Here is a 26,716-nt window from a genome sequence, read left to right on the forward strand (position 1 = left end):
CCAATAAAAACGCAGGCTCACTGCCGTTCTAATCACTCTTCCTGAGAGACTTGGTCTGGAGAGGTTTCCGAGCCGGTTTTTGGTTTTTGTCTTCTATACAGCAGGTTGGTAAAATTTTGATATAGTTAGAATACTTTAATGTTACTCAACCTATCTGATCAGGGGAGACATTCTGAGTTGGCAAGGAATGAAAAATCAAGAGCAAACAACAGCATCCTGCAGTTCCTACGAATTTTGAAGTCACGCAATAGACTTGATAAAAACTGAATGCTTTAGTGAACATACCATGTCAAGATCGAACAGAAAACGTGCAAATGAATTTATTATTTAGAGAGTCCTATACCTTTATGAAAAGAAAGAATCTAACAGCGTTTTAATTTTTTTGTGTCAGTATTTGATGACCTTAACGAAACCCACTATATTTGCGTTGATTTTGCCTGTGTTATTAAGCTGAAGGCCACTTCCGGAACTCTCAAGGAATTTTTCAAAATATTTGACCTTCTCTTGACGTAATTTCTTGTTCTGAGTAGCTTATATCATTTCCCCTCTAATTTATTGCCCGCGGTGAGCTGCTTGAGGTTATTTTCGAATGCCAACAGTTCTCTAAATATCGCAAAATGTATGTTGCAAATATAGTGCAGAGGGCATGTTTCTGTAATTCGTAACGGACATGTCACTAAGTTGTATTTGCTTGCTACTTCGAAAGTCGTTCAGCGTTGTCTGTACTCTTATCGACAACGATATTCGTCATTACAGTGGTTAAAATTTTGTGGACTCGAGAGGTGCAGCCTAGTGAGTCCACAACAAATTTTGACCACGGTCATGACGAATATCGTTGTCGCGGTGATAAGAGTACAGACAACGCTGAACCACTTTCGATTTGTTTTTCAACGCCAAGAAAGTTTTTATTCCAGAGCGTGACCAAAATCATGACACAAAGAAAGAGCAAGCATTGTCTATAACTTTCTCGCAACATGATTGGTTTATTTCCCAAAATGGGCGTTTCTGATGGGCTATTACATTGCGTGACAAATTGACGCAAGCAGCGTCTGGTCTAGACTCTTATCGACAACGACAAATTAGCCAATCAGATTGCGAGATTACAAGCAATTGTGGTAAAAAGTATTTTTGCGAATTAACTCGATAAATCCGAATGATCGTACGTGATTTGGGGAGGTGGAGAGGGGGAGCTGCTGACGCAGAATTACCCCACACTCTAGGGGCTATGGATGTTTTTTCCATTTGAGACGATGGTATTGAGTTGATGCGAATAGAATTGTGTTAATGGCATTATCAATTATATTGAAATTGAATGATTAATACTTTTTGCACTGTGTATATGAGCTCAGTGAAACGCTCACATATTTCGTGTTTGATGAGCAGATGGCGATGGATATTCACATTGGGACCATTTGTAACAAAGCCTTTAAGGGTCTGTACAACATTACACAAATTAGTAAATTTCTTTCCACTGAGGCCACCAAAATATTAATTCATGCTTTTTAAACATCTCACTTGGATTATTGCAACTGTCTCCTTTCTGGACTGGACTTCCAAAATATCAGCTGCAGTGGATCGGCTTCAAAAGGTCCTCAATGCCGCAGCAAGAGTCATCTGTCTAGTGCCCAAATTTAATCACATCTCACCTTATTTAAAAGATCTTCTCTGGTTAGCCGTAGAGCTTCGGATCGAGTTTAATATACTATTACTTGTTTTCAAAGCATTAAATGGTATTGCTCCACGTTATATCTGTGATCTCATCAGGAAAAAGGCATCAACCAGAAGCTCTTTGAGATCCAATGACCTTTCTTTGTTAGAGGTGCCTCGAACCAAATGCAAGACTTTCGGTGATCGAGCATTCGCTTTTTGTGGTCCATCCAAATAGAATAAACTTCCATTGACAGTTAGAATGGCCCCGAACTTAAATACTTTTAAGTGACACTTAAAGACATTTTTATTTAAAGAAGTATGTGACACTTAGTTAAGCCCAGACTTTTACAGATTTTCTTTCTTACTTTTCTATTTGATTGATTATTATTATTTTAGTATAAATACACAGGTGCTTATACAAAAACGCGTGCTCTCATTGGCTCGCTATCTCGGATGATCAGCCGATAATCACCTCGACGGGACAAAATGGCTAGCTATGGCTGCCAGTAGTCGTTTTGCCACTGTAAAGGAAGATGATTTCGCGTTGAAATGTTTTCTTTTCTTTTTTGAAATAATTACCTGTGTATTTATCCTAAAACAATTATTCGCCTTCGGGGAATAATTGTTAAATATTGACAGTGCTTGAATCTTTTTTTACCTTTTAACAAAAGTGGATCCGTGATCCTAAAGGGAACTTTAAAGGAAATCGGCCAAAATCCTTCGAACAAAGTATAAGCTACCGTAGCATCCTCTTCTCAGAATGATTTTCCCGCGAAACCAGACCTTTCCATCTAATCACAAGTCTTGCATTAGATATTATTACCCATAGGATTGAGTGCAAGCCAAATTTTCCTTAAGAACTAGTCTAAAAATAGCTTGATCTGTAAAAACGCCTTTACATAGACCTTTTGTAGCAAACTCGTTCGCAGTCTCTCTTCTCTGCCTCAATCTCTGTCTCAATGACGGGGTTGCTACTGTAGTTCTCATGTTTCAACCTCGTTCCGAGGGTCTCTCTTCTCTGCCTCCATTGTCGTTAATGGCGGCAGAGAAGAGAGACCCTGGGAACGAGGTTGCTCCTTTTTATGGGCTCCTGTCCTCCACCGACGCAGCATAGCAGTTTATTTGGAAACCAATTGCGATAGGCCGTCTGCAAAACCTCTATTGTCCAATGAAGAAAAAATAAGAACGCCATACGGTTTCTTTCTTTCAGGCGTAGCTCAGTCGGTTAGTGCGTGGCCTGGCCTACCGGCCTTCTCAGCTCGAGCTGAAGGTCCCAGTTCGATTCCCGTCTGATTCTATCGACATCTGTTTCGACTTTCATCTGATCCGTGTAGCTGTAGCTTTGAATACGCCCAAAACGGAGCGTTGACGGAGGAAGGAGGTAAAAGGTGCGCACCGAGGGCCACATGTTTATAAGAAACTCTAGTTCACTGTCATGTTACCCTCGTAAAATAAGGACCTTAAATGGAAATGTTATGGCGCCATGAGTCAACTCACGATTTTTGTACTTTTCACGTCACGAACAGCGTCTTAGGTCTTTGAATCGTGAACAGAATGATTGCCTCAACGTCCAACAATCTTCTTGAAGAATATCTCACTTCCCTGTACCCTCTAAAGACCCTCTAAAATGTTGGGTCGCAGGATCTACTGAGAACATAATTACATTACTCAGAGTAACAATAAGGGGTGCAAAGGTGACTGGTTTGATACCAAAACGTTGTTACTCAACATTTTAAAAGTGTAGAAGAAGATCTGTAAGCTGTCTCAAGGTATTTTGTCTGAGAATGCAACTGTTTTAAGTGACATGCGTAACCTGTAGGTCCGTGCGTGACGCATTATTTTAATTTTCTTCCTAAGTAATCTTTCATCTCCACTGGCTTATCTGACTTATATTGAAGGTCAAATATAAGTATTTAAGTGTTTTCAAAATGTAAGGGGTCTGTCCTCTGAAATGACGTCTGAAAGGGTCAAATATATGAATCTGTTGTTTAAGGTCTCCTACATCTTGCCTTGCTATTGTGCTCTGTCTTAAAATACCATAAGCTGAAGACAAATGTAATCATTAGAGATGCAATTAAAAGGCAGAATATTGTCATTTAGACGATCGTATGTGAACCGTTAACAGGGAGACTGGAACCGGATTATATTTTTTGCACTGTGTTGTAATGGTTAGAAGCTAAATCCCCGTCAGATCTGATTGTATCGAGGAGCACCTCATTCCTCACATCTATCAGAAAACAAGAATATTGGATACAAAGAGAGAAAGCAATTACTCATTATTGTCCGGAGTGAAGGTAATAATTCACCGCTTCAAACGACGTTGAGGTGATTGACTATTCGTGTAGTATTATCATCTTGTGCTGTGATATTATCGCAGATTCACGTAAGATAGGAACTAGCTCAAGGCTGGGAAACTTCCCCAGCACTCCCGGAACATCTGAAAATTCTCAGTGGACCTGTTTTAATGAATAATTAATTAACAATACGAACTTTCTTCCCTGAATAATAAGATGCAGCTAGTGGCATCTCTCTTGCTGCCATAATAAATGCGTCGGCAGATAATTCATGAAAGAATTCATCGATAATTTGTGCAAGATAGATAGTTCACGAATACACCACAATGTGCCTTCTTTCGTAAGAAATTCATGTATTGATATTATTGTTCGTTATTCAGTTTGCGCGTATGCGCATTTATGAAGTAAACTTGGGTGTTGATGTGCAGGTGTTTGTGCCCCAGCTGTGAGTTATATATATTACAATGTCCACTCTTCGTCGTTTTGTTTTGATTATGTATACTCTCTATCTATAGTCAACAACACGACAGTGGCCAACTCAATAGCAACTGCAACTGTTCACGTACTCTCCAAACTTTTTCCTGTCGAGATGTACAGAGTGCTTTCAGTATTTGCTCGTACGCTTATTACATAAAATGATATATTTAGGTCATTTACGTTGTGTGAATTAAATGTTAAAATTGAAGTTGAAGTTGGCTACACAAGCCGAACGTGCCGTCGACCATCGGACTGCTGTTATGCCGGTGGTCTCGGGATCAAACCTCCGTCGGGAATAATACCCAGGGTCTTGAAATAAGCTCTAGTCTTCTCGGATGAGGGCGACAAACCGTAGGCCGCGTCTTACAACCCTTCAATGTTCGTAATTATAAGGCTGTGGGACGTAAAAGAACCCACACACTATTTGCAAAGAGAAAGGCATGGAGATAAATTATGTGGTCTGTGTGTTGTATAGTCTATTCTTCTGATCCTTGGAGGTCTACAGCCCTGTGTAAGACTCCACGGGCTTTGTCCCTAAATGCATAAATTAAATAAAATGACCAATAAGATGCATTGCGCATTGCGGTACATAATTTTTTCTCTTCAGCTGCTCGCCGTGCTCGGAGACGAACGCTTCCGAATAATTCCCTCCGAGTTAAGCAATCAGAACGAACGAAAAGCCGCACTATTTCCCTGTGGGGATTTTTTACTGAACAAGAAAAAGGATTAAACTTTTCTGTCGTGACCGAATATTGATCACGTCACCTTTAGTCCAATCAACCCACCCCAGAGTTAATTAACAATCAGATTCATCGAAGAGGAGAAATAAATATAGAATAGCTGTATGTAAATTTGGAGCGTCACCTTCGTCTGCTAGCTATGGGTCTCTTCCCGTCAAAATCGAAGCCGAGCAAGCCAAACTCACCCGATTCTGCACCCGTAGTTGGGTCTGCTTCGAACGAACCAGAGAGCAACAATCAGACAGGAGATAATAACCAGCAACAAGCTCAAGTACAACCGTAAGTTTTAACGACATGTTGCTGCCATAGGATGAAAAGCGATCTTTTTATTTCGCGCCGTTTTGATCTCTCACGCACCCATGACTGCGTATTATTTTCTTCGCAAAAGCAAGTAATTTAGTAGAATGCTAACCTTGGAGCCGAGGGGGATAAACAACTGAGAGAGAGAGGCAATTTAGGTTTAGATGTAATGTCTCGGCTCAACAGCGGATTTGAAGTCTTAGATTACTATCATCGTGACCAGGGCATACTTGAATGCACAGATTTCTTGACAGCATCGTCACGATATGTGTGTTGTCCTCACCGCAAAAAGAGAAGGCATCGATTTTAAAATAGAATAGACCCTAAAATAACGATTATTTCTTCTTCTTTTTTTTCGGAAAAACTAATTCTTTATCTCATATGAAATATTGTGTTTTGTCGTTCAGTACGAATGCATAGCAACGATGCCGGTGACGGATTGCAGATTTTCCGACTCATCCACCCGATGAAAAAGCTAAAAATCCTCTTTAGGCTGCTCTTCGGGAAATGATGTTTTGATAGTTCCATTTAAGACGTAATTTGCTCGTTGGTCAAAAGGGACGCTTCTTGATCATAAAAGCCAGGTTGTTGTGTGTTTGAGCAAAAACAAGAATATTGACTATCTATGTCTGGAATCCTATAAATATAAGACTTGTCCATATCTTTTAGCGTCATGAGTTTGTGTAGGCAATTTCAAAGCATAAAATGGAAATGTTATGGCGCCATGAGTCAACTCACGATTTTTGTACTTTTCACGTCACGAACTGTGTCTTAGGTCTTCCATAGAGAAAGGGAAAATCCTCGGGGCTATATGTTTTTTACATAGTTTTATTTCTGCGTAATTTTTATACCATCGCCTAAGTGACTTCATAAGGTGTCGGAAATATATTTGTATATATCTATAGCGTGACAATTAAGTTAAATTAAATCAATCTCGAGAAGCAAGGACATCAGTTGTCTGAATAATTTACCTCTCGTTAGCAAAATGGTTTTAAGAGTTTCATTTCATAGTGCATAATTCAGATATGATCGCAATCGATGGAGAATGTCAGGGTGTGAATTTGCTGTGTGTTATAATGACTACTGAAGTAGAAACCGTTGTTGGGACATTCGTTTTTCAAACATATATGCCGTAATTTAAACTAGTAACTTTGGCATGTTTAGGTTTCTTTGGCAACCGCGAACAATAACACAAAAATAAAACCGGAAAACTTTCACAGTAAAGCGGTATCGAACTCTGAAGGATTTCAAAGCCAAATCATTTCATTTTAAACGAAAAAATGATTTCTGGAACAAGTGGATCTTTTGGGGAGGCGTTCATACAGCCGTTCTGTCGTACGAAACGGAAATTCAGTTGTCCGGCTATTTCACTCATGGCAAATGATACTCAGTTTGGTTGTGAAGGAAAATACAAGCAAATAGCTCAGCACTTTCTTCAAACTTTCGTCGAAGCTCGATTGATATTAATGTATAGGTTTGCCTACTGGTCGTAAATTTTGCATCCCAATGCTTTTTATTGGTTGAAGTCATATTTTGCCATCGCCATTTGCCGCTTTACGAAAATTCAGTCGTCACGCTCCAGATATAATGAACACAGCATTTGTCAACAGTTTGTTATTGTAAAGTAAATTTAGTTTAATCACTTCGAAAATGACTCGGCTTTATTCACCAAGAGCTCTCATCAAAACTTCTGATCGTCTCAGATGTTTTAAAGTCTTTGGCATAAATTTTTGCTTTTCAGAATCATTTATTTATCTTGTGTCGGAAACTACTTCAAATGCTGAATAAATTAAGGCTGACAGGATCAACTCGAAGTGATTATTTATTGAAACAGAGAGCATAGTATGTAAAGAAGAGGTACATCGTGCTCAGTAGTGCTTTGTTTTGATCTCCCATTGTCGGATTTCCATTATGACCATTATCCATCAAGCGAAGAGGAGTGGTTAGCATAAAATTAGTAAAGTCCCTTTTTGAAATTGTTTGTTTACTTATTCAACATTTCGTGATTAATGGAACGCCAGGGGCAATTGTATTCAAATTGTTAAATCCTCCGTTTCTGTTTTCAACTTAAAAAACTTATTTTTAAGACTTTCGCAATTATGAAATTACGTCTGAGAAAATCGTATGTAACAGAGCTCCTAGAATTTCGGGAAAATGTGTTATTAGGAAAGTAACGGTGCAATGATCAAGACTGTTATAGTTATGTGAGGCTTTAGTGAGCCAACGTATGCAGATTCAACTGATTGTAACGTTAAATGGATGTTATTTTATCGTGTCCTATTACATAACTCCAGTCACGCAATCAGAATCACGGAATCAATCAACGTCACGCAATCAGAGCCACGGACGGCACCCGGAAGTATGCTTTTTTCTCTTTAAACATTGCTTCTTATACCAACATTTATATGGTTAAGTATCTTTTCTCTATTAGAAACGATTAGCTTAAGAGTCTGGGACACACTACGTACTGTCCTGGCATGCGAAATGTTCACTTCCGGTTGCTGTCTGTGGCTCGAAAACGTGGCCTGATCAAGCGCCCTATTTTCTTACTATTTGCCGTGGTAGTGGTAGTCACGGGACCACCTGGAGTCAATTGTTCTCTCTCTCTCTTCCCCAATCTCCACAGTATCAAAAACATTTTATCGTTTTAATTTGAAGTATGATATACGAAATTGCCGGTTTTCACTGTCACACCATCATCAAAGCCATTCAACAAATAAAGTCAAAAATCAGAGATAAAAGAAGATGAACATTCAAATAGTCTCGCAAAGGTTCAGGTCTGTGCGATTTTTCGTGCGAGAGATATTCGAAGAATTGTCTACTCAAAGTTATAAGGATTTGTATGGAGACGCCATGAGGGACACAAACATGGCGGCAGGAAGTGAACAAAAACATATGTCTTCGAGTTTTGCTATAAAAAGCCAGTAGTCGTCTTCTGAGCGCTCATAACATCTATATGAGTACTTATTCTCATACAAGGGCTGTTCAGATTGCAAAATCTCAGCGGATAAGTCACATTTTTAACCTACGTGATAGCATTCTCGACCGCAATTTTAATATCGTGTCACGCAAAAGCTTAGAAATTCAACCTTGCTTTACCACGAGACGAAGAACCCTATCAAACTGAAAATTTGTGAAAAGACAAGTCTTCAGCTGTTCTAATAACTAACTAAACTAAAATCTCAAAGGGATTAATAATTCCTTATTTTTTAGTTTTGAAACCAAGAATAGGAAGGGTGACGTTTTTACAAACGTTGGCCTTGTAGCTCAGTCGGTAGAGCAGCGGTGATCTAACCCGAAGGTCGTGGGTTTTTCTCCGTCCTTGTTAGGGCCCATTTCCATTAGTAGGGCCAACGCTCACATGGTTCATATGGGCTACAAAACTAGCACTTCTCATTACACTCTAATCAGTTAAGTCTGTTGATATAAGAGATAGACCATTTGCAACAAACTGGTCTCTTATTGGTGGAGCATTGGGCCGGCATCACAGAGGTTGCGAGTTCGAATCGCGTTGCAGCCTCCTGAATTTTTCAGGGGTTTATAAGATTTGTCCAGATAATTGCGATGATCACTTCACTCTTTCGTCTTTAACCCGCACCTCTAATACAGATTTCTTTCATTCATTTATCTATTTATTTCTTTATTTATAAACTTTACAACTTTACAACAAAGAAAGTTGAAGGCGTGATCTACAGGACACGAAGTCCCATATAAAGATCAGCCTCACAATGACAAGAAAAAAAAAAACAGGACAAAAAAACAAGTGCTAGAAACACGCACACACAAAAAACTGATGAAGCATTAAAACACTAAGAACAGCAATTTATATTATACGAGCGGCATTTAGAACAAAATGTCTTCCAAGTTCGCATACGGTCGACGTCGAAATCAGAGTTAAGCTTAGAGAAGTAGTGCGAGAATAAGTTATGTTTAAAAGACGAAACGGAGGAGATATCACGAATAGAAGAAGGAAGACCATTCCAAAGGAAAACAATACGATTGAAGAAAGATGCTCTAAATAAAGAAGTACGACAGAAATTAGGAAGAAGCATATTGACCTGATTTGAACGAGTACGTGATGAGCGTTGAGACGAGAAGGTTAAATACTGAGAAATGTCAACGTCGAAATTGCCCTGTTTGCACTTAAAAAAGAAAAGAAGGTCCTTGAGTTCAAGCCAGTAAGAGATAGGAAGAAGATTAAGCTTTATAAGGCGAAGGCGGTAAGGTAGTTCATAGTCACGCAGAATGAATTTTGTGGCCCTTCTTTGAACTCCCTCTAGGAGGGCAAGGTCGCGTCCAGAGCTTTGAGGCGCCCAGACCTCGCTGGCGTAGGAAAGGTGAGATCTAACAAGCGCAATATAAAGTAGCCGCCTACTGCGAACATCCGTCATCTGGGCACAGATGGTCACATTACCCAAACTGGTCCCATTACCCAGAACTGGTAAACTTGAATCTAAGGCTTTATAAATCCCAGAAGTGAAAAGGTCATTTTTCACTCTGCTGGAATGATATTCTCAGATCAATGCAATTATCGTATTGACCAAGCGCGAGGGCCGTACTGTGAGAATATCAGCCCGAGGTGTACACAGTACGGACCAAGCGCAGCGAGGTTCGTACTCCCAGTACGGCCGGAGCAAGCTTGGTCAATAAGAGATTTATTGCACGACTGGAACTTGACTGAAAATTCCTATCCAGAAGATTTAGGGAAAACTATGTGCAGCAAAGACTTTAGTGAACGTAGGCTCAAATGAGTCACAAATTTTCCCGTGCTATGGCTCTGTTCTTAAGCAACAAAAGTCTCTGATAATTTTATTTTATTTTTTTACTAGTAAGCCATTACAATGCTGGAATGAATTTGCGATGCTTACATTCAACCAATAACATTTGTTGTAACAGATTTAGCTGTCAACGGTAAACTATTAACTGTCAAAAGAGCCAGCGTTCCGCTTCATTGAACTCAAAATGTTTACAAAAGTCAAACCTCAACGAAAAGTGCTTGATGAAGAATGAAGATATCTACCAAAATTAACAACTTAAGCATCAAAATCACTTTTAAAATATGACGGAATTGACAGAAAACAAGTCGAACTGTCGAACACTGTTGCGGCTGGGTGCCCTGTTTCTACTTTTCGCCATTTCAGTCACGTGCTTTTGTTTTTGCATCGTTGCTTAGAAAGGAAAGGAAACTCAACCAAATCAAGTATTAACTCTAGTAAAAACAGTAAAGCCTCGCGAACAAGTAGAACCTCCTCCGGAACGAGAGCCCAGAAAACTAAGGCTAAGAAAGCTGAATTAAAGGCGAGAGTTGCTCAACTTGATCAAGTTGAAGCTGCCAAAACGGAGGCAGAAAGAGCAAGGTTAATGGCTGAATGTGCCATCGCAGCTGCTGTTAGCAACGTATATGAGGATGCAGCGAAAGAAGACGAAGAGCAATACCTAGGGTCAGATGACCCTGATAATGACAATGCTAACCCAGATAACAGATTGACCAAAGAAGGCCTATTGACGTCATCTGTTAACTCAGGAATCCTTGAATCCCCACAAGTGTTAGAACCCCCACCCCCACAAGTGTTAGAACCTGAGGCTAACATCAGTTGGAGTTCTGCTAACCGAGGTGCAGATGAGCATAATGGTTGCGCTGTTACGAGGAATGCTTTGAGAGATGTTCAGACAAGCCGAGAACTTGCACAGACCGAACAAATTCTCCTTCAAAGGCGTCTAGACTCTATGTGAACTTTAAACGACTTTCTGGGAAAGGATGGAACTTAGACTGTCACAGCCCCCACCAGAGCCTGCTCCGTTTGATGGCAACCCCGCCAAGTACGGTGCAGAGCAAATTTTCGGGTCCAAGTGGAATGTAACAAATTTTTGTCTGACAGTGAAAAGATGTCTTTTACTCCCGGCGTAGCCAAAGAAGTGACTGAGAATTACAATGGGTTGCCAAATGGATGCCAGCTGCCCCTGAAGGTGCTGGAGCACAGCTAATGGACAGAGTGCTATGATAGTTCAGGCTTTGAAATCGTCCGTTACTGATGGGCCACAGGTAAGTGCTGAAGATAACGCAGCATGTTTGGATTTGTCAGATAAGATAGAGAACTGTTGCTGGGCAATGGTCGAATTACAGTCATGTGAACGTAATTGTACCATTAACTTGAGACACATCGATGATCGCTTGCCAGGTCACCCCCAAGGGAGATGGAGAAGGGTTGCAAAGTAGTATCGGGAAAGATCAAATGGAAGGGAGCCTGACTTGAAGGCACTCTCCAAGGTTATTGTAGCACAATCACTAATTGAGAATGACCCTGTGTATGGTAGAGCAAGCGACACAAGGGTGAAGTTCAGTGTTATCAAGAACGGCAAGAAATTGGGCCCAAGAGAATCGACTGGTCCAAGAATCACTACTTTGGCAACCGGGATTCAAGCATCTGAAGGTAGAGGGAATCAAAGATAGATGAAGCCCCCAACTGTTGGTAAACAAGAAAACAGACAAAAGAACTGCAGTCAAGGTGAACACTTCAAGGTGTGCAGGGGAGACTACGCAGTTTCCCAGTGCCCAGTGTTTCTGTCTAAAAGCAAAGGCTAGCGGAGACTGTTTGCAAGGTTCAAGGCTCTTTGTTACCGATGTCTGTCCCATACTCATCTGCAAAGGAGCGGCCCATAGAAAAACAGTTGTGTCGAAAAGGACTGTGCTCGCCCACAAGAAAACCACTCACTGATTCACTGATATATTTTCCGACAATAAATGAGGCTGAGGATGTTGAAGGTAGTGTTGATCAGAGCTCGTGCCTAGTCTCTAACCTATTTGTGAACAATGCAACAATGGAAGACGTTAGTAGGAGTTTTGTGCTGCTTAAGGTTGTTCCATTGAGAGTGATTGCTGACAATGGAAATACACTTACTAAATATGGTCTGTTGGACTCAGCCGCTGTTGGTTCGATGATCACGTCGAACCTCATGGGCAGACTGCAACTTTAAGGGGTTCCAGAAAAAGTTAGTAAAAACACTGTCTACCAAAGGAACCAGAATCTTGAGCTATCTAAGGTCAAATTTCAAATCAGCTGTCAGTGGCAGCTAGGCCGTATAATCAGGCTACGTCCCTGAAGAGATGGGTTCGTGCACACAGTTGAAGTTGAGACCAGATCTTCTAAGCCATTGTTGCCACCTATACAGAGATTCTGCCTATTAGAGGGAGCAGGAAATCTTGATCGTGACTAAGACATTGATTAAGATAAAGGGATCTAACTTGACGTTGATATTGACACTCATTTGTTAGAGTAAGTTTCGTCGGGAACCTGCGCCTGATTGTTACCGTAATGCTTCATTGGATTGCGCATGGGGCGGGGTGTTGCGGCAGGGTTCCCTGTTTCTACTTCCCGCCATTTTAGTCACGTGATTTTTTCCTCCTTCTTTTTTTTTTGCATAGTTGCTGAGACCGAGGGATTCGTGTGTTCGTCTAGCGGAGCAAAAATTGCTCGAATTAAAGACGCTAGACACTACTTTGTTATTTGTTTGGGTCCTGATTGTTGGAAGGATGCAACCAGACATCGAAACGCCGTGGTTGGCACAGCAAATCATCTTTATCAAAGGCGGTTGAGGTGCCGATTTGATTCATTTTCGTGGTCGCTTTCAATGATGATTATTCTTGGTCAGCTTTGCAGCCAGCTCGTTCACTATTTGAGCCGGCCCTCTCATGATTTGAAATGTGCAACCTGAAGAGGTCGTTCTCTCTCCACAAAAACCGCATCTGACAATCTTTCAAGCTGATTTTTCAGACCCAGTGGTGTACGCTTGTACCAGATGTTGACGGTCGTCGTCGGATTTTCGTTTGTGCTTCAATGTACAGTAAAAAATGGGTCTTCGGGTCCTCTTTCCATTGGTTTGTGAGTTCTTTGAAGTACTTTGTTGGACATCTCTAATCGAAAATTCCGAACTTGTCTAATACTCTTCGCCATTTTCTTTTTGGAAATCAATGAAAATTTTTGACAATAGTTTGTCAAGTTCAAACATTGTCATTTCCTCTGGATGTTTTGTTTTGTTTATGCTATCACAAAACGCTGAAGTGCTTCAGTTCATCAATGTTGTTTTCCCGGTGCACTGATTGACCGTTGTGCAGAAATGAAATGTTTTCGCTCTTGGCTGTTATTGTTGACTTCGCGTTCAGTTTTATTGTCAAGGCTGTTGCTACCATTGGTGTAAACACTGCCTCCTGGCAAGAGGCAGTGTGGCTCAGCGGTTATTAGGGCGGTTGCCTTGAGATCCGGAGATCCCGGGTTCAAGACCCGCTCTGACCACTCGTTGAATTTGTTCCTGGTAGTCCCTGGTTCAATGTCCCAGCTGCACTTGTAAATAGCCAACTGGTTTGCCAGTTGGGATTCTTAACAGTTGTTGTTGTTGTGTTTTGTTGTTTCGTTGACTTTTTCATTCGCCCTGAAAGGCCCTATGGGGAGTGCTCAATTAACGGTATGTATTGTATTGTATTATCTCCCGAACCACTATTCGAATTTTCAAAAATGTTAGTATTTCAAGATCGAAACAGGACATTTCTTTGTCGGCTATCCATTCATGAGTTTTCCATTGATTTTTGACAGAAAAGTAGTTCGTACTGTTTACCATCTTGATTTCAGAGAGAAGAAATGTTGTTCCGAATCGCTCGGAATACCCGGTCCGATGCTGAGAAAATATCGGCCCACCCGGGACCAGAAATGAAGTTATGTGATGTGGTTGATTTTAGTTATTGGCGCTCGGACTGTTTTAGTCGCGTAATAAAACGTTTTATAGCCATTTGGAGACTCGAGAATTCCATTCTTACGTGTAGAGGCCCTCCACTGAAATTTTCCATATTAACTTAAAGGTGAGACTTTTATAGGGGACGTCCCCTAACAGGAAGATAATAATTTTAAATCACAGGAAATAACCTGTACAGTTAAATTTCTTTCACAATTCTTCAAAGAAGGCGTTTGTATCCGAAAACTAATATCTTATAGAATCGTCTATTTTTGTTCGCGGGCGCCGCCATCTTGAATAATTGTGACGTGCTACTGTTCTCTGAAGGATAAATAAACAAGGTCGGAAATGCTCAGACTTGCAAACCTCAAAGGAAAAATTCTGCATCGGTTTTAAGACCAAAAAGTACATTGATTCACTTCTGAATCCGGAAAACCCTATTTCGGATCTACTTTCAACACACTATAGGCCCGGGCAAACGATGTTGCACTTTATTACACTTTATTTACGCTTTATTTACACTTTAGAATGCGTTTAAAAGCATTTAAACTTTGCTACAACAACCATTCAACGTTTCTTTTGTTTTCGCGAATGTTGAATGAATTTGAAGCCGTTTGCCGCTCTCTTTCTACATTGATGGACATGAGCATGCGCACTAATCGGTCTCTCAATGACGTAGGTATGTCCATATCCATAGTAACAACTGCGGCTGCAGGATCATATAGCTTCACTTTATTTCATATTTATCATTTTATAGTTGATACTTCATATAGTAACACTCGAAGAATAAACTCCTGATGTCCAAACAATTCTCAGGTAGGTTATGTCGTTACGACTGTTTACAGCAATATCGAGAACCGCAGAGAATTTTTTTCAAGTTGGGGGCATTGAACCTGCATATGTTCCTTTGAGGAGTACGCGGTTTAACGGTGAAACTTAAGTTTGGGACCTTCGTCAAAACAGGCCTCCATGCCATTGTTTGCGATGATCAATCATCAACACAACAATTAAAACTGACAAGGCTAGTCTTGGTAGGCATGAGTGGTTATATGCAACCCTTCAGACCAGATTTGACAGGTAGTCAAATTACGTCATCATTGAGAATGATAAAAGAAGGGGTGTGAGTAGCTCAATAAAGTCACAATATGCTGACAAGAAACAAATCACAAACAGACAAGAGGATCTCATCAAAAGCCAATCACAAACAGCCAAAATGACCTCATCGTCATCTAAATGAAATGTTTTAACAGTCAAGGCAAAAAACGTTGGAACCAAATTAATGCTTTCTTTTGCGGAGTTTTAAGGTAGCTCAAACTAGTTTCAACACTTTGCAGAGACACTCTTTTTAAAATGATTGGCACTACAACACTATATCACATAACAGCAATGTTATGGTTCATATGAAACACCGATTATTTCCAAACAAGACACGGTCATTTTTGTGACGTAATAAGTAACCTTGGCAACGGAAAAGCCCAGCAAAAACATCCTTTATTTTGGATTCAGTTACTCATTTATAAAATAGGAACTCGGTGACCCCCACTTTTTATTGCTGGAAAGTGATCAGAAGACTAAGCTAGACTACGATGAAACTTTCTGCAAAGTTTTAAAAGAATATGTACTGCAAATCAAAGCCACCTTCACAAAACTCACAGATTTAAGGTGGCTCTAATCTGCTGTACAGAATTTTAAACTTTAAAGAAAGTTTGATCTTGTGATCACTTTCCAGCAATAAAAAATGGGGGTCACCGAGTTCGTTTTTGAGATATGGGTAACTGAAGCCAAAATAAAGGGTGTTTTTTGCTGAGCTTTTCCGTATTACGTCACAGAAATGACCGCGTCTTGTTTGGAAATAATCGGTGTTTCATATGGTACCATAACATCGCTGTCATGTGATACAGTGTTGTAGTTCCAATCCTTCTAATAAGAATGGCCGTTTTAATACTAGAGACGCATAATCCGTCCAGACGAATTATGCGTCTCTCATGTTATCCGTCTAGTGTAAAGACGGGACGAACTATATGAGACGCATAATTCGTCTTGGACGAACTTGGGCAAACAATTTTTCTGCGTCTGTTAAATTCGTCTAGTATAAAGGCGGGCACTAGACGCATAATGCGTCTGGACGAACTTTCCAGTTTAGTGCGTCTTCGAAGACGCATTAAAATAGATTCTTAATAATGTTACTTGAAAGCGTTAAAACCGGTTTGAACCACCTTAAGCCGGTCACGCTTATGCAACTAGCAGTCAATAGTATAGTCAGGGGCATCCAATTTGTTGTAAAATGTATTATTATACCCCAGTTAATGAAAATAAATGTTATTAAGGCATTTTCAGGTGTTTTTCAGTGTTGCTGGGAAAACATTATCTGTTCCTTTTTCCCAGCAAGACACACAAGAAATTTTCTAGCCAGCCAGATAAAATTGGTTGGTTTCCCAGCCAGCTGATCAAATTTTGGAAGTCCGCGCGCTTTCAAATCCCTCGATCCAAAAACCGGGACAAAACAGGTTTTTTCCGCAAGCGCAATCACTCTGACCAGCCGTCGTATGTTTGTGACTACTCTCTGGGAGAGGGAACGGGTTCTTTCTTTTTCTTTTTCTTTTTTTTTTTTAAGTCGTCCTCAGTCTTCAGAGTTTCTACAGCCAGCTCGGGTTGAAATGCTAGAAAAAGTCAGTAATTCCCAGGTAAAACCTCTATCAATAACAAAATTTCCCAGCCAGCTAATCGAAACACCTGTATTTTTGCCAGCCAGCAAGATTCCTCTGGGGAACAGATAATGTGAGGAACAGATTCGTTGGGTGCCCCTGTATAGTGCAATTGTTTTTCAATACAAAGCGTTAATTCTTGTCTTTCAAAACAAAATTTGGACCACTGATTTGAATTTGCATAAACTTCTATTAGATTAAAATGTTATCCAAACAGCATGACAAACTTTTCCATAAAGCGCTTGGAAAAAAAATTGTCAACAAAAACTGGAGTGTTTAGTTTGCTTAGTTCGCTCCATAAGTATTAAACACGTGAATAAGAACGTTCTTACAAATGAAGATCACACAGTTCTAGTCCGTTGCAATAGGGTTAAGATGGAGCATGGCTGGTCCCAAGAGACAGCATAAAACTACACGTTAAACGGGAAAAATAAAATAAGTATGTAAATTTGGAGCTCCACGTTCATCTGCAAGCGATGGGTCTCTTCCCGTCAAAATCGAAGCCGAGCAAGCCTAACTCACCCAATCCTGCACCCGTAGTTGAGTCTGCTGCGAACGAACAAGAGAGTAACAATCAGACAGGCGATAATAACCAGCAACAAGCTCAAGTACAGCCGTAAGTTTTAACGACATGTTGCTGCCATAGGATGAAAAGCGATCTTTTTATTTCGCGCCATTTTGATCTCTCACGCACTCATGACTGCGGATTATTTTCTTCGCACCGAAAAGACGTTTAGTAGAATACTAACCCTGTAGCCGAGACGTATAAGCAGCTGAAATAGAGGCAATTTAGGTTTAGATGTAATGCCTCGGCTTAATAGCGGATTTGAAGTGTCAAGGCAACATCCTTTCGATTTTGTTGAGCGATGTCACAGATGTTCACAGCATCGTCAAGATATACGAGTTGGCCTCACTGCGAAGAGATAAGGCATCGATTTTAAAGTAGAATAGACCCTAAAATAACGACAATTTCTTTTTCTTTTTCGGAAAAACTGATTCTTTGCCTCACATGAATTATTATATTTTGTTGATCAGTACGAATGCATAGCAAGGATGCCGGTGACGGATTGCAGATTTTCCGACTCATCCACCAGATGAAAAAGCTAAAAATCCTCTTTAGGCTGCTCTTCGGGAAATGATGTTTTGATAGTTGTCATAGTTCCACTTAACACGTAATTTACTCGTTGGTCAAAAGGGACGCTTCTTGCTCAGTTCATTTGATCATAAAAGCCAGGTTGTTGTGTGTTAGAGCAAAACAACGAATATTGACTATGTCTGGGATCCTATAAATATAAGACTTGTCTATATTTTTTTAGCATAATGAGTTTGAGTAGGCAATTTACCTTTATATAACGATCGCTTCATTTGAGAATAAGCGATAATTGCATTGTTTGCTCGATCATCCGTTCACACATTCATCCCCCACTCCCCTGGGACTGAAATTAAAACCGCCACCTGGTTTTTCAGAATGATCATAGATTACCAAGTATAAAGGTTCATACACGTGACGTTTTATCGATGTTTTGATAAGCTGTTAGGCTCTGAATTAATAATGAGTTTTTAATCAAACATAAAAAGACGACTATTCCGGGGGGCCATTTCGCTCTAAAGGGTCCTAAAGTGGAGTGATGTGGTTAGAAATCGCTGGCCCGGCTAACCGGGCTGTCCCGGTGAACGCGTTTACAAGGAAAAATCTCAGCCCGGTTTTTTCAGGCATGGTAATGCCGGGATCTCGGCTAACCGGGCTGAGATTTTTGCATGTAATCGCAAATTTGATTTTTAGTGGTTTTTTCTCAGACGTGCCAGGATCTTGGCTAAACGAGCCAGCCCGGCTCATGTATAGGCCCCTATTAGGCCCGGTTCAGATGCCGTACTTCACATGAGCAACGCCTGGCGTTGCACATATTTTGGGACAAACCAACACTCAACGCACAGGTCAAACATGTTAATTTAAAACTTTCGGTTTAATTTTGAATTACTATTGTCATAGTCTTAATTATTGCTATTATTATTGTAATTTCTCTAGTATTTATATTTCACTGGAATTTATTTTTCATTTCACACTGAAGATGGCAAAGGCAACTGCCGAATCATGTCTGTAAAACTCAGGAGTGTAGTGTTTTTCTTTAAATTAGTTTCATCACTGCTTTTATCCAGATCAATTAGAAGATTGTTATCAATTTTTTGAGGTCGGTGAGTGGGTTTTCTGGTCAGCTCACGATATGATGACGTCAGTCACCGGAAGTAATATTTCACTTCCTTAGCAACGCGCGAAAAATCCGTCTGTGGGCCCTTAAGAGTTTAATTTCATAGTGCATAATTCAGAACTGATTGTATTCGATGGAGAATGTGAGGGTGTGAATTTGCTGTGTGTTACAATGACTATTGAAGTATAAACCGTTGTTCGGACATTCGTTTTTCCAACATATATGCTGTAATTTAAACCAGTAACTTCGGCATGTTTAGGTTTCTTTGGCAACTGCAAACAGTAACAAAAATATGTAACAGGAAAAACCTTTCGCAGTAAATCGGCATTCAGCTCCGTAGGTTATCAAAGCCGAAATGATTTCATTTTGAACGCACAGATGATATCTGGAACAAGTGGATCTTTGGGGAGGCTTTCATACAGCGGTTCTGTCGTACGAAACGAAAATTTAAGGTAGACTTTCATATACCGGACTAAAGTGGCGGAGGACAAAACAACCATTGTTGCTCCGAATAGGCCTTTGCTAAGTTGGTATATTGCACGAAATGATATATGAAATGAATCATATATTAAACTGCGGATATGAAATCAAGTGAAGCTATGTTCCTCGCAGTTATGAACGCAACGGAGTTTGAACCCGTGACCTCCCGATAACGGTGCGACGCTCTAACCCTGCCAATGATGTTGGGAGCTGGGTTAGCTGGTCATTTGTGGGTTCAAATGTTGTTGATTCATTCATCACGGTAACGTTTGAACTTACAAATGACCAGCTTACAACGTCAGTGGCTTCATAGCTCAGTTGGTTAGAGCGTTGCACCGGTATCGCGAGGCCACTGGTTCAAACCCCGTTGAAGTCCTGAAATTTTCAGGCTTCTCTACGCAATTGCTAAAATTTCTAAAATTGCGTTCATAAGTCCGAGAATCAAAGCTTCACTTGATACTTTATATAGTAACGCACGAAGAATAAACACCTGATATCCAAATAGTTCTCAGGTAGGTTATGTCGTCTCGACTGTTTATAGCAATATCGAGAACCGTAGAGAAATTTTTCAAGTTAGAGGCATTGAACCTGCATGTGTTCATTTAAGGAGGACGCGGTTTAACGGTGAAACTTAAGTTTGGGACCGTTTGCGATGATCAATCGTCAAAGCAACAATTAAAACTGACAAGGCTAGTCTTGGTAGGCATGAAATAATAACTTCAATGTAAGAAGAGCGTCTCGATGCCGGATAATCTATCTGATTAGTTTTTTTTGCAATTAATTTCCAGATCACCAAGCAAGATGTCGTTGCCACCAGAATTTTCAAAACCGGAATGCAACCCTAAGATGCTTCTAAAAAAGTATTTAACTGAAGACGTTTACAACGAGCTGAAGGACAAAAAGACGAAAAATGGTTACACTCTAACAGATTTGATTAAATCAGGGTTGGAAAACCTGGACTCAGCAAATGGGGTTTATGCCGGAGACGAGGAGAGCTACACCCTTTTTGCCAAATTGCTCGACCCAATCATCGAAGAATACCACAGCCCGTACAAGCTTAAGGATGGTCACACCTCCGACATGAACCCCGAGAAAATAGAGGCTCCAGATTTGGACCCGGAAGGGAGATTCATCCGTTCGACTCGTATACGCGTTGCGCGCAATCTTAAAGGGTTCAACCTGACCCCTAATTTGTCCAAAGCAGAAAGGGTTGACCTGGAGAAGAAGATTGTAGGAGTGTTGAATTCACTGACTGGCGATCTGGCCGGCACGTACTACCCTTTGAGTGGTATGGATGAGAAGACGAGGCAGCAGCTTGTCGACGATCACTTCTTATTTAAAAAAGGTGATCGCTTTCTGGAGTCAGCCGGTGTTAACAAAGAATGGCCGGAGGGAAGAGGTATATTCCATAACACGAACAAGACATTCTTGGTCTGGGTCAACGAAGAAGACCAACTGCGCATTATTAGCATGGAAATGGGAAGTGACATCTTGTCCGTGTTTAAACGTCTCTGTGTTGCGGTCAATGAGATTGACAAACAACTTGGCTTTCAGCATACCAAACCACATGGATATCTGTCCTCCTGTCCCACCAATCTTGGAACTGGAATGCGAGCAAGTGTTCACGTGAAAATCCCGCATGCCTCTGTACATCCGGACTTCAAGAAGATCTGTGATGAGTTTCATATCCAGGTACGAGATGTCTTGTTTGAAGGGCTTTGCAAATCATCGTAAGTTTTTGTGACAGTGGTTGCTACTTGCTGCAGAAGGTGGCCCCATGATATACTTTGAAATCGATTTTTACTATTCATTCCTGTATGAGGCCTGTTGGCGTGCGGGCAAATTGGTGAATGCAATATACATGTTCAGGTCTCCCATACCATCGCATGGGAATCACTTCTTGAGGGAGATCCAGGGTCCCTTCCATTCTCCAGTCACCTGCTTACGATGCCAAGACCTACCAAGAAACAAAATACGTCCAAGTAAAGCCGGGGTACCGTTGCAAGGAAGCATTGCTTCATACCCATCTAATCACCTCAACCAATGATCAGAAAGATTCCACTTCTTCGCCATTAATGTTGTTAGTCTTTCGTGACAATAAATCTCTTCGTTTGCCTTTTAGCCTCGCGGAATTCATGGCGAGCACTCGGAATCTACCGGAGCAGATGCGGGAGTCTATGATATCAGTAACCGTCGGCGTTTGGGTCTGTCAGAGGTGCAGTGCGTCCAGGACATGTACAATGGAGTCAAGAAACTTTTGGAAATCGAGAAAGACGCCATAGCGTAAGTTAGTTTTGCCTTTACACTGTATTTAGTGAGGGTTATTCTCTTGTTTGTGTTTAATTCTACGTTTAAGTGTCGAGAAAGTGCCCCTGGACGTGACAGTACACAACGACACTTAATTTGCGCATAACTGGTTACACATTCAATTTGGAAAGTAATACCTTCAAAGAAAAACAATTAAAAGTGATGGTTTATATTATAGTTAACACATTAAGGCTAGATTTTAATAGAACTGTGGGGTTTAAAGAAAACGACAAAACGTTTAAGTTTGTAATGCATGTTTCGACAGAAACTTCCGTCATCTTCAGTTGATTAATGTACAAAGCGTAGAAGTTGAATTTATAAGTAGGAAAAAGTGCTAATTATGCTAGTAACAACGAAATGTACATAAAACGTGACAATGTGAGAATTAAAAGGATACTAGTTTTAGATTGACATGATGTAATTGTTGATTCAAAGAAGGTTTTCTCTTTGAATATGAATAGCTTCTTTTATCTTAAGTTGAAAACTCGTTTGAGGGCTCTTGTGGGTTTATCGAGTAGCCTCCATGAGGAGCTCCTGTGGCATTATCGAGTAAGCCTCCATGATGGAACATGTGGACTGAAGTCATTGATCATATCAAGTTGGGAGTAGGTCGATTTTGAGGGGCTTCTCGGTTATTCCATAGCCATGCAGCAAACGGCACCATCAGCATTCATCATTATGGACAAGGCTATATCGTCTTTGTTACAGTCGACAGGTTTCCATATTGACTGATGGGTCAATGACTCTACCACATAATTAAGTTAAGAATAAGCGTTTTCGGGGGTCAGGAATCATTATTGTTTCAATATAATGGTTATTCCGTTTTGTCTTTATAGTAAGGAGCAGGCTAAATTTCCTGAGGCACTCAATGGGTCTGAGGTCAAGTCTCTCATGAAAAAGTTCCTTACAGAAGACCTTTTCAACGAGCTCAAAGTCAAGAAGACGGCTAGAGGTTCTAATCTCTGGGACCAGATCATCTCAGGTGTCGAGCAACTCGACTCTGCAAATGGCATTTATGCTACTGAACAAGAGGCCTACACCTTGTTTGCCAAGATTTTTGATCCAGTCATTGAGGAATACCATGCTCCTTATAAACTAACGGATAAGCATACCTCGGACATGAATCCTGACAAGGTCGATGCTCCTAACCTTGATCCAGATGGAGCGTTCATCAGATCCACTCGCATCCGCGTGGCTAGAAATCTTAAGGGTTATGGTTTGCCACCTAGTATCGGCAACAAAGAGAGAGTTGAAGTGGAACAAAAGGTACGAGTGAGTTTCCGTTAGTTAAGTCCAACTTTATTCCGGGCTTCTTTCAAGCAACAAGGAAGCGATACCTATGCTAAGGGTTGAGCTCGGTCAAAAAGTATGCCATACATCATTGTTCATGCAGTAATGTGGTGAACTTCTCATCGGTTTTTATCCACTCTTCTAACAGGTGAAAACTTGGAAGTCAAAGGAAATAACAATAAAGTACAATTTTAAACGATTAAATCCATGAAAACTAAATTTGGAAAAAAAGTGACAGTAAGGCATCCACCCAACAAGGCTCCAGATTCAAATTATAATATGTCCCTATTACTCACCCTGAAGTCTTAATTAATTAACTCTTTCGTTTCCATGCACGATCGAAACGTTGATTCTGGCAACTAGCATCATAGAGTTCTTTGCTGGGTAGTAATGAGAATTTAGCGTTATATCAGGATACCTTCTAAGTTAATAATAATCTTCATTCTCAATACCTGTCTAACTGACATTTCCATGAAATTGTGAAGAGAATTTACATATCGATCACTTTGGGGAATCAAAAGGTTACGGATTCGAGATGGGGCAGCCGAAAGCATATATAAGACGCCTCTAACGGCCGCAAAACATTTCATGAATGACAACGGGACACAGCACCAAGGCCAGCTGAAATTAGGTTGGAGTCAATTTTCATAAGAGAGGAAACTCGGGGTACTCTGAGAATAACTCAGGATTCATCTTAGTATAGAGTGGTTTTCAATTGAGTGTCGAAAGTAATTAGATAATTACTTTGGTTTATGATTACTTCACTCAGTGATTGGTTCAAAGTTCTCGCGCCACTTTTTCAACCAATCAGAAGTGAAACCAAAACCAATCGTGGCTCGCGCGTGCACATTTTCCCGCGCTTTGTGTCGGCTACGTTTAATTACTTCGAGTTTTGATTGGTGTACTGGATTGTCTCCGTCCTTTTTGATTGGCCAAAGTAATTACTTTGGTTTTGGTTTTACGACACTCATTCGAAAACCGCTCTATTCTCCAGATATTTATATAATTTATTATTTGATGTATTTAGCACAGTCTGTCGACCGACTGCTAGGTGTTTCAGTTAATAAACGATTTACCTCTTCTCTGCCCAGTAACATAAGGAACCTGCCGTTTATAGGTCGTAAAGAGCACACGGCGTTCAACACTAAGATGTAAAGGGAAAAAAACAACTTAATTTGAACAGTCAGTGATTTCTTTCCTTTTCAGATTGTTGGTGTCCTTACAGCCTTGACAGGCGACTTGGCAGGCAAATATTATCCATTATCTGGCATGAGCGAGGAGACGCGAATGCAACTTGTGAATGATCACTTCCTGTTCAAGAAAGGTGACCGCTTCTTGGAGTCAGCTGGGATCAACAAGATGTGGCCTCAAGGGCGTGGCATCTTCCATAACGAAAACAAAACCTTCCTTGTGTGGGTAAACGAGGAAGATCAGCTTAGAATCATCAGTATGGAGAAAGGTGAAGTTGAATCGTTTATTTCAACCCTATGACAATCCTCAAAAAACGAGCAATAGAAGTGAAGTAACGAGTATTCATCGGAAAAAGTTATGTTCACTAGTTCGGTGTTGAATTGGATTTAAAGATTTTAACTCCTAACTTTACTTACCCTTCTTGGCCGCGGTTTCGATTATGTATTATGCATGCGCGGTATGACGTCAATGTAACGTCACTTCCGCTCTTCCGCCGTTTTGCAGGAGTTAAAATTCAAACTGGTTATAGCGAGTTTTAGACCACCCTGCCAGCAGAGCCTTTTTAAAATCGCCCTCGATCTGGTGAGTTGAAAAGGGGCTCTGCTCGCAGCTGAGGGTGGTTTACACCGACTGAGTTTAATTATACGTCCAAAGTTCTGGACATAATTGGGGAGATCCCTGCAGAGATTTCCTTTCCTTCTCGCTAGAACAACTTTGATATTCTGGGGGGGAAAACCTCTATTACAGTTGTGCTGGCGAGTTTAAAAATCTGTCTTCTTGCTTGAGTAAAGACACCTTTGAGCTTCAAATTGTTTCTTCTACTTCCAGCAACTCGGTTCTGGAACACTTTGAAAGTAAAATGATCAGTGAATTGAAAGTTAGAGTTCATTTGAATAACCAGCCCTTTTTGTCTATTGAAAGGAAGCGACATTGGGTCTGTATTCAGTAGGCTCTGTGCGGCGGTCAATGAGTTGGATAAACAGCTCGGATTTCAACACGATGAGTTACGAGGATATCTGTCCTCCTGTCCAACAAATCTTGGAACTGGAATGCGAGCAAGTGTCCATGTGAAAATCCCGCATGCTTCTGAGCATCCTGACTTCAAGAAGATCTGTGATGAATACCATATTCAGGTATGAATTAAAGTTACACAAGTGCGCACATTATCTTCTGTAAAGACTATTAAGGTAAATATCCCACTCTATCGCCTTAAAACGTATGGAGGTACATTGTAGGTCTTTTCAAGTTGTGGGGCCGAAATTATGGAACAAAATAATGTATTGTTGTGTTATTATTATTATTATTATTATTATTATTATTATTATTATTATTATTATTTACATAAACGTAAAAAAACGTTTAAGTCAGAGGCCTAGCCTTTTCTACTTCGGCGAAAATGCAAGGTTACGCACTGCGGAGGGCTCATATACTTGAGGTGTCATAACTTAATTTTCCTGGATATCTGTCATTCAGATTTTGCTTTATCAGAGGTGATCATGGTGTTACGACGTGTTTAGAACAGGAGGGCTGGTAGAGCGGGTTCTATCATCTGCTTGCTTGATCTTCTAAGCCCCGCCTTCCTTTATTTTTTTCAGGCTCGTGGAATCCACGGCGAACACTCCGTGTCAACAGGAGAGGATGCTGGGGTTTATGATATCAGTAACCGCCGTCGTTTGGGTCTGTCAGAGGTACAATGCGTCCAGGACATGTACAATGGAGTCAAGAAACTTTTGGAGATAGAAAAGGAAGCACTCGCCAAATAAAAGACTTTAAGTCGAAAACTCTTCCTAGAAAATATTCTAGAGTTTACAGGACTATCGATCTTATTGTATTCTTGTTTTAGGGGAGTGTGACATATAGATTAAGTCTTTTGATCAATAGAATTTAGCCTGAGGGTTAGGCTAATCCTGCTAAAAGAAAGTGGGAACAGAGTGTGTTTCAAACTACAATTATCTTAACAAAGCAAAAAAACCTTTACTTGGTCTCGCTTTATCTTTTTCGGAATGGTTAATGAGATTGTATTTCCTATTGATCATGGGAGAAGATTCCGTATGAGGTTTTGCGACAAACTTATAATCTATTTTATCGTATAATTCGCGGTTGGTGTGAGCTTGCTGAACAAGCAATGTGGTTTGTGCAACTAATAAAACAAAGCTTAGACTCAAAAATCTATGTGCTTCAAGCTTTTATGTGATTCCAGTAAGCATGAATAGTTAACTGTGCTTTAATCGGTTTGAAGTGACTATCGCAAGTCAAAGACCAAATAGGCTGCGAGTAAAGTGTTTCCCTAGGGTTTCAGAAAAAAAATCGACGTATGAGATTAAAGATGCTTTGGTTGTGCCAAAAATGGG

At 40.4% G+C, this 26,716-nt stretch overlaps 1 protein-coding gene across 4 annotated transcripts; it reads left to right on the forward strand.

Annotated features, from left to right (window-relative positions):
• On the forward strand, nt 1–26,533 carry LOC138059795 (arginine kinase-like). 4 transcript variants are annotated; one of them, XM_068905418.1, is made up of 8 exons: nt 40–104; nt 2,861–3,038; nt 20,366–21,269; nt 21,700–21,860; nt 22,721–23,150; nt 24,381–24,633; nt 25,287–25,498; nt 25,961–26,533. In XM_068905418.1, exons 3-8 carry the CDS (start codon nt 20,379–20,381, stop codon nt 26,126–26,128), a joined length of 2,115 nt encoding a protein of 704 aa, XP_068761519.1. In that variant the 5' UTR covers nt 40–104; nt 2,861–3,038; nt 20,366–20,378; the 3' UTR covers nt 26,129–26,533. The 4 variants fall into 4 exon arrangements, with proteins under 4 accessions (XP_068761518.1, XP_068761519.1, XP_068761517.1 ...); XM_068905417.1 differs by lacking the exon at nt 2,861–3,038 and having other exon boundaries at nt 1–104; XM_068905416.1 differs by lacking the exons at nt 40–104; nt 2,861–3,038 and adding an exon at nt 3,789–3,944.
• Nucleotides 26,534–26,716: the final 183 nt, after the last annotated feature.

The sequence above is a fragment of the Montipora capricornis genome, chromosome 8, assembly GCF_036669925.1.
Source record: "Montipora capricornis isolate CH-2021 chromosome 8, ASM3666992v2, whole genome shotgun sequence".
In the NCBI taxonomy this organism is placed as follows: domain Eukaryota; kingdom Metazoa; phylum Cnidaria; class Anthozoa; order Scleractinia; family Acroporidae; genus Montipora; species Montipora capricornis.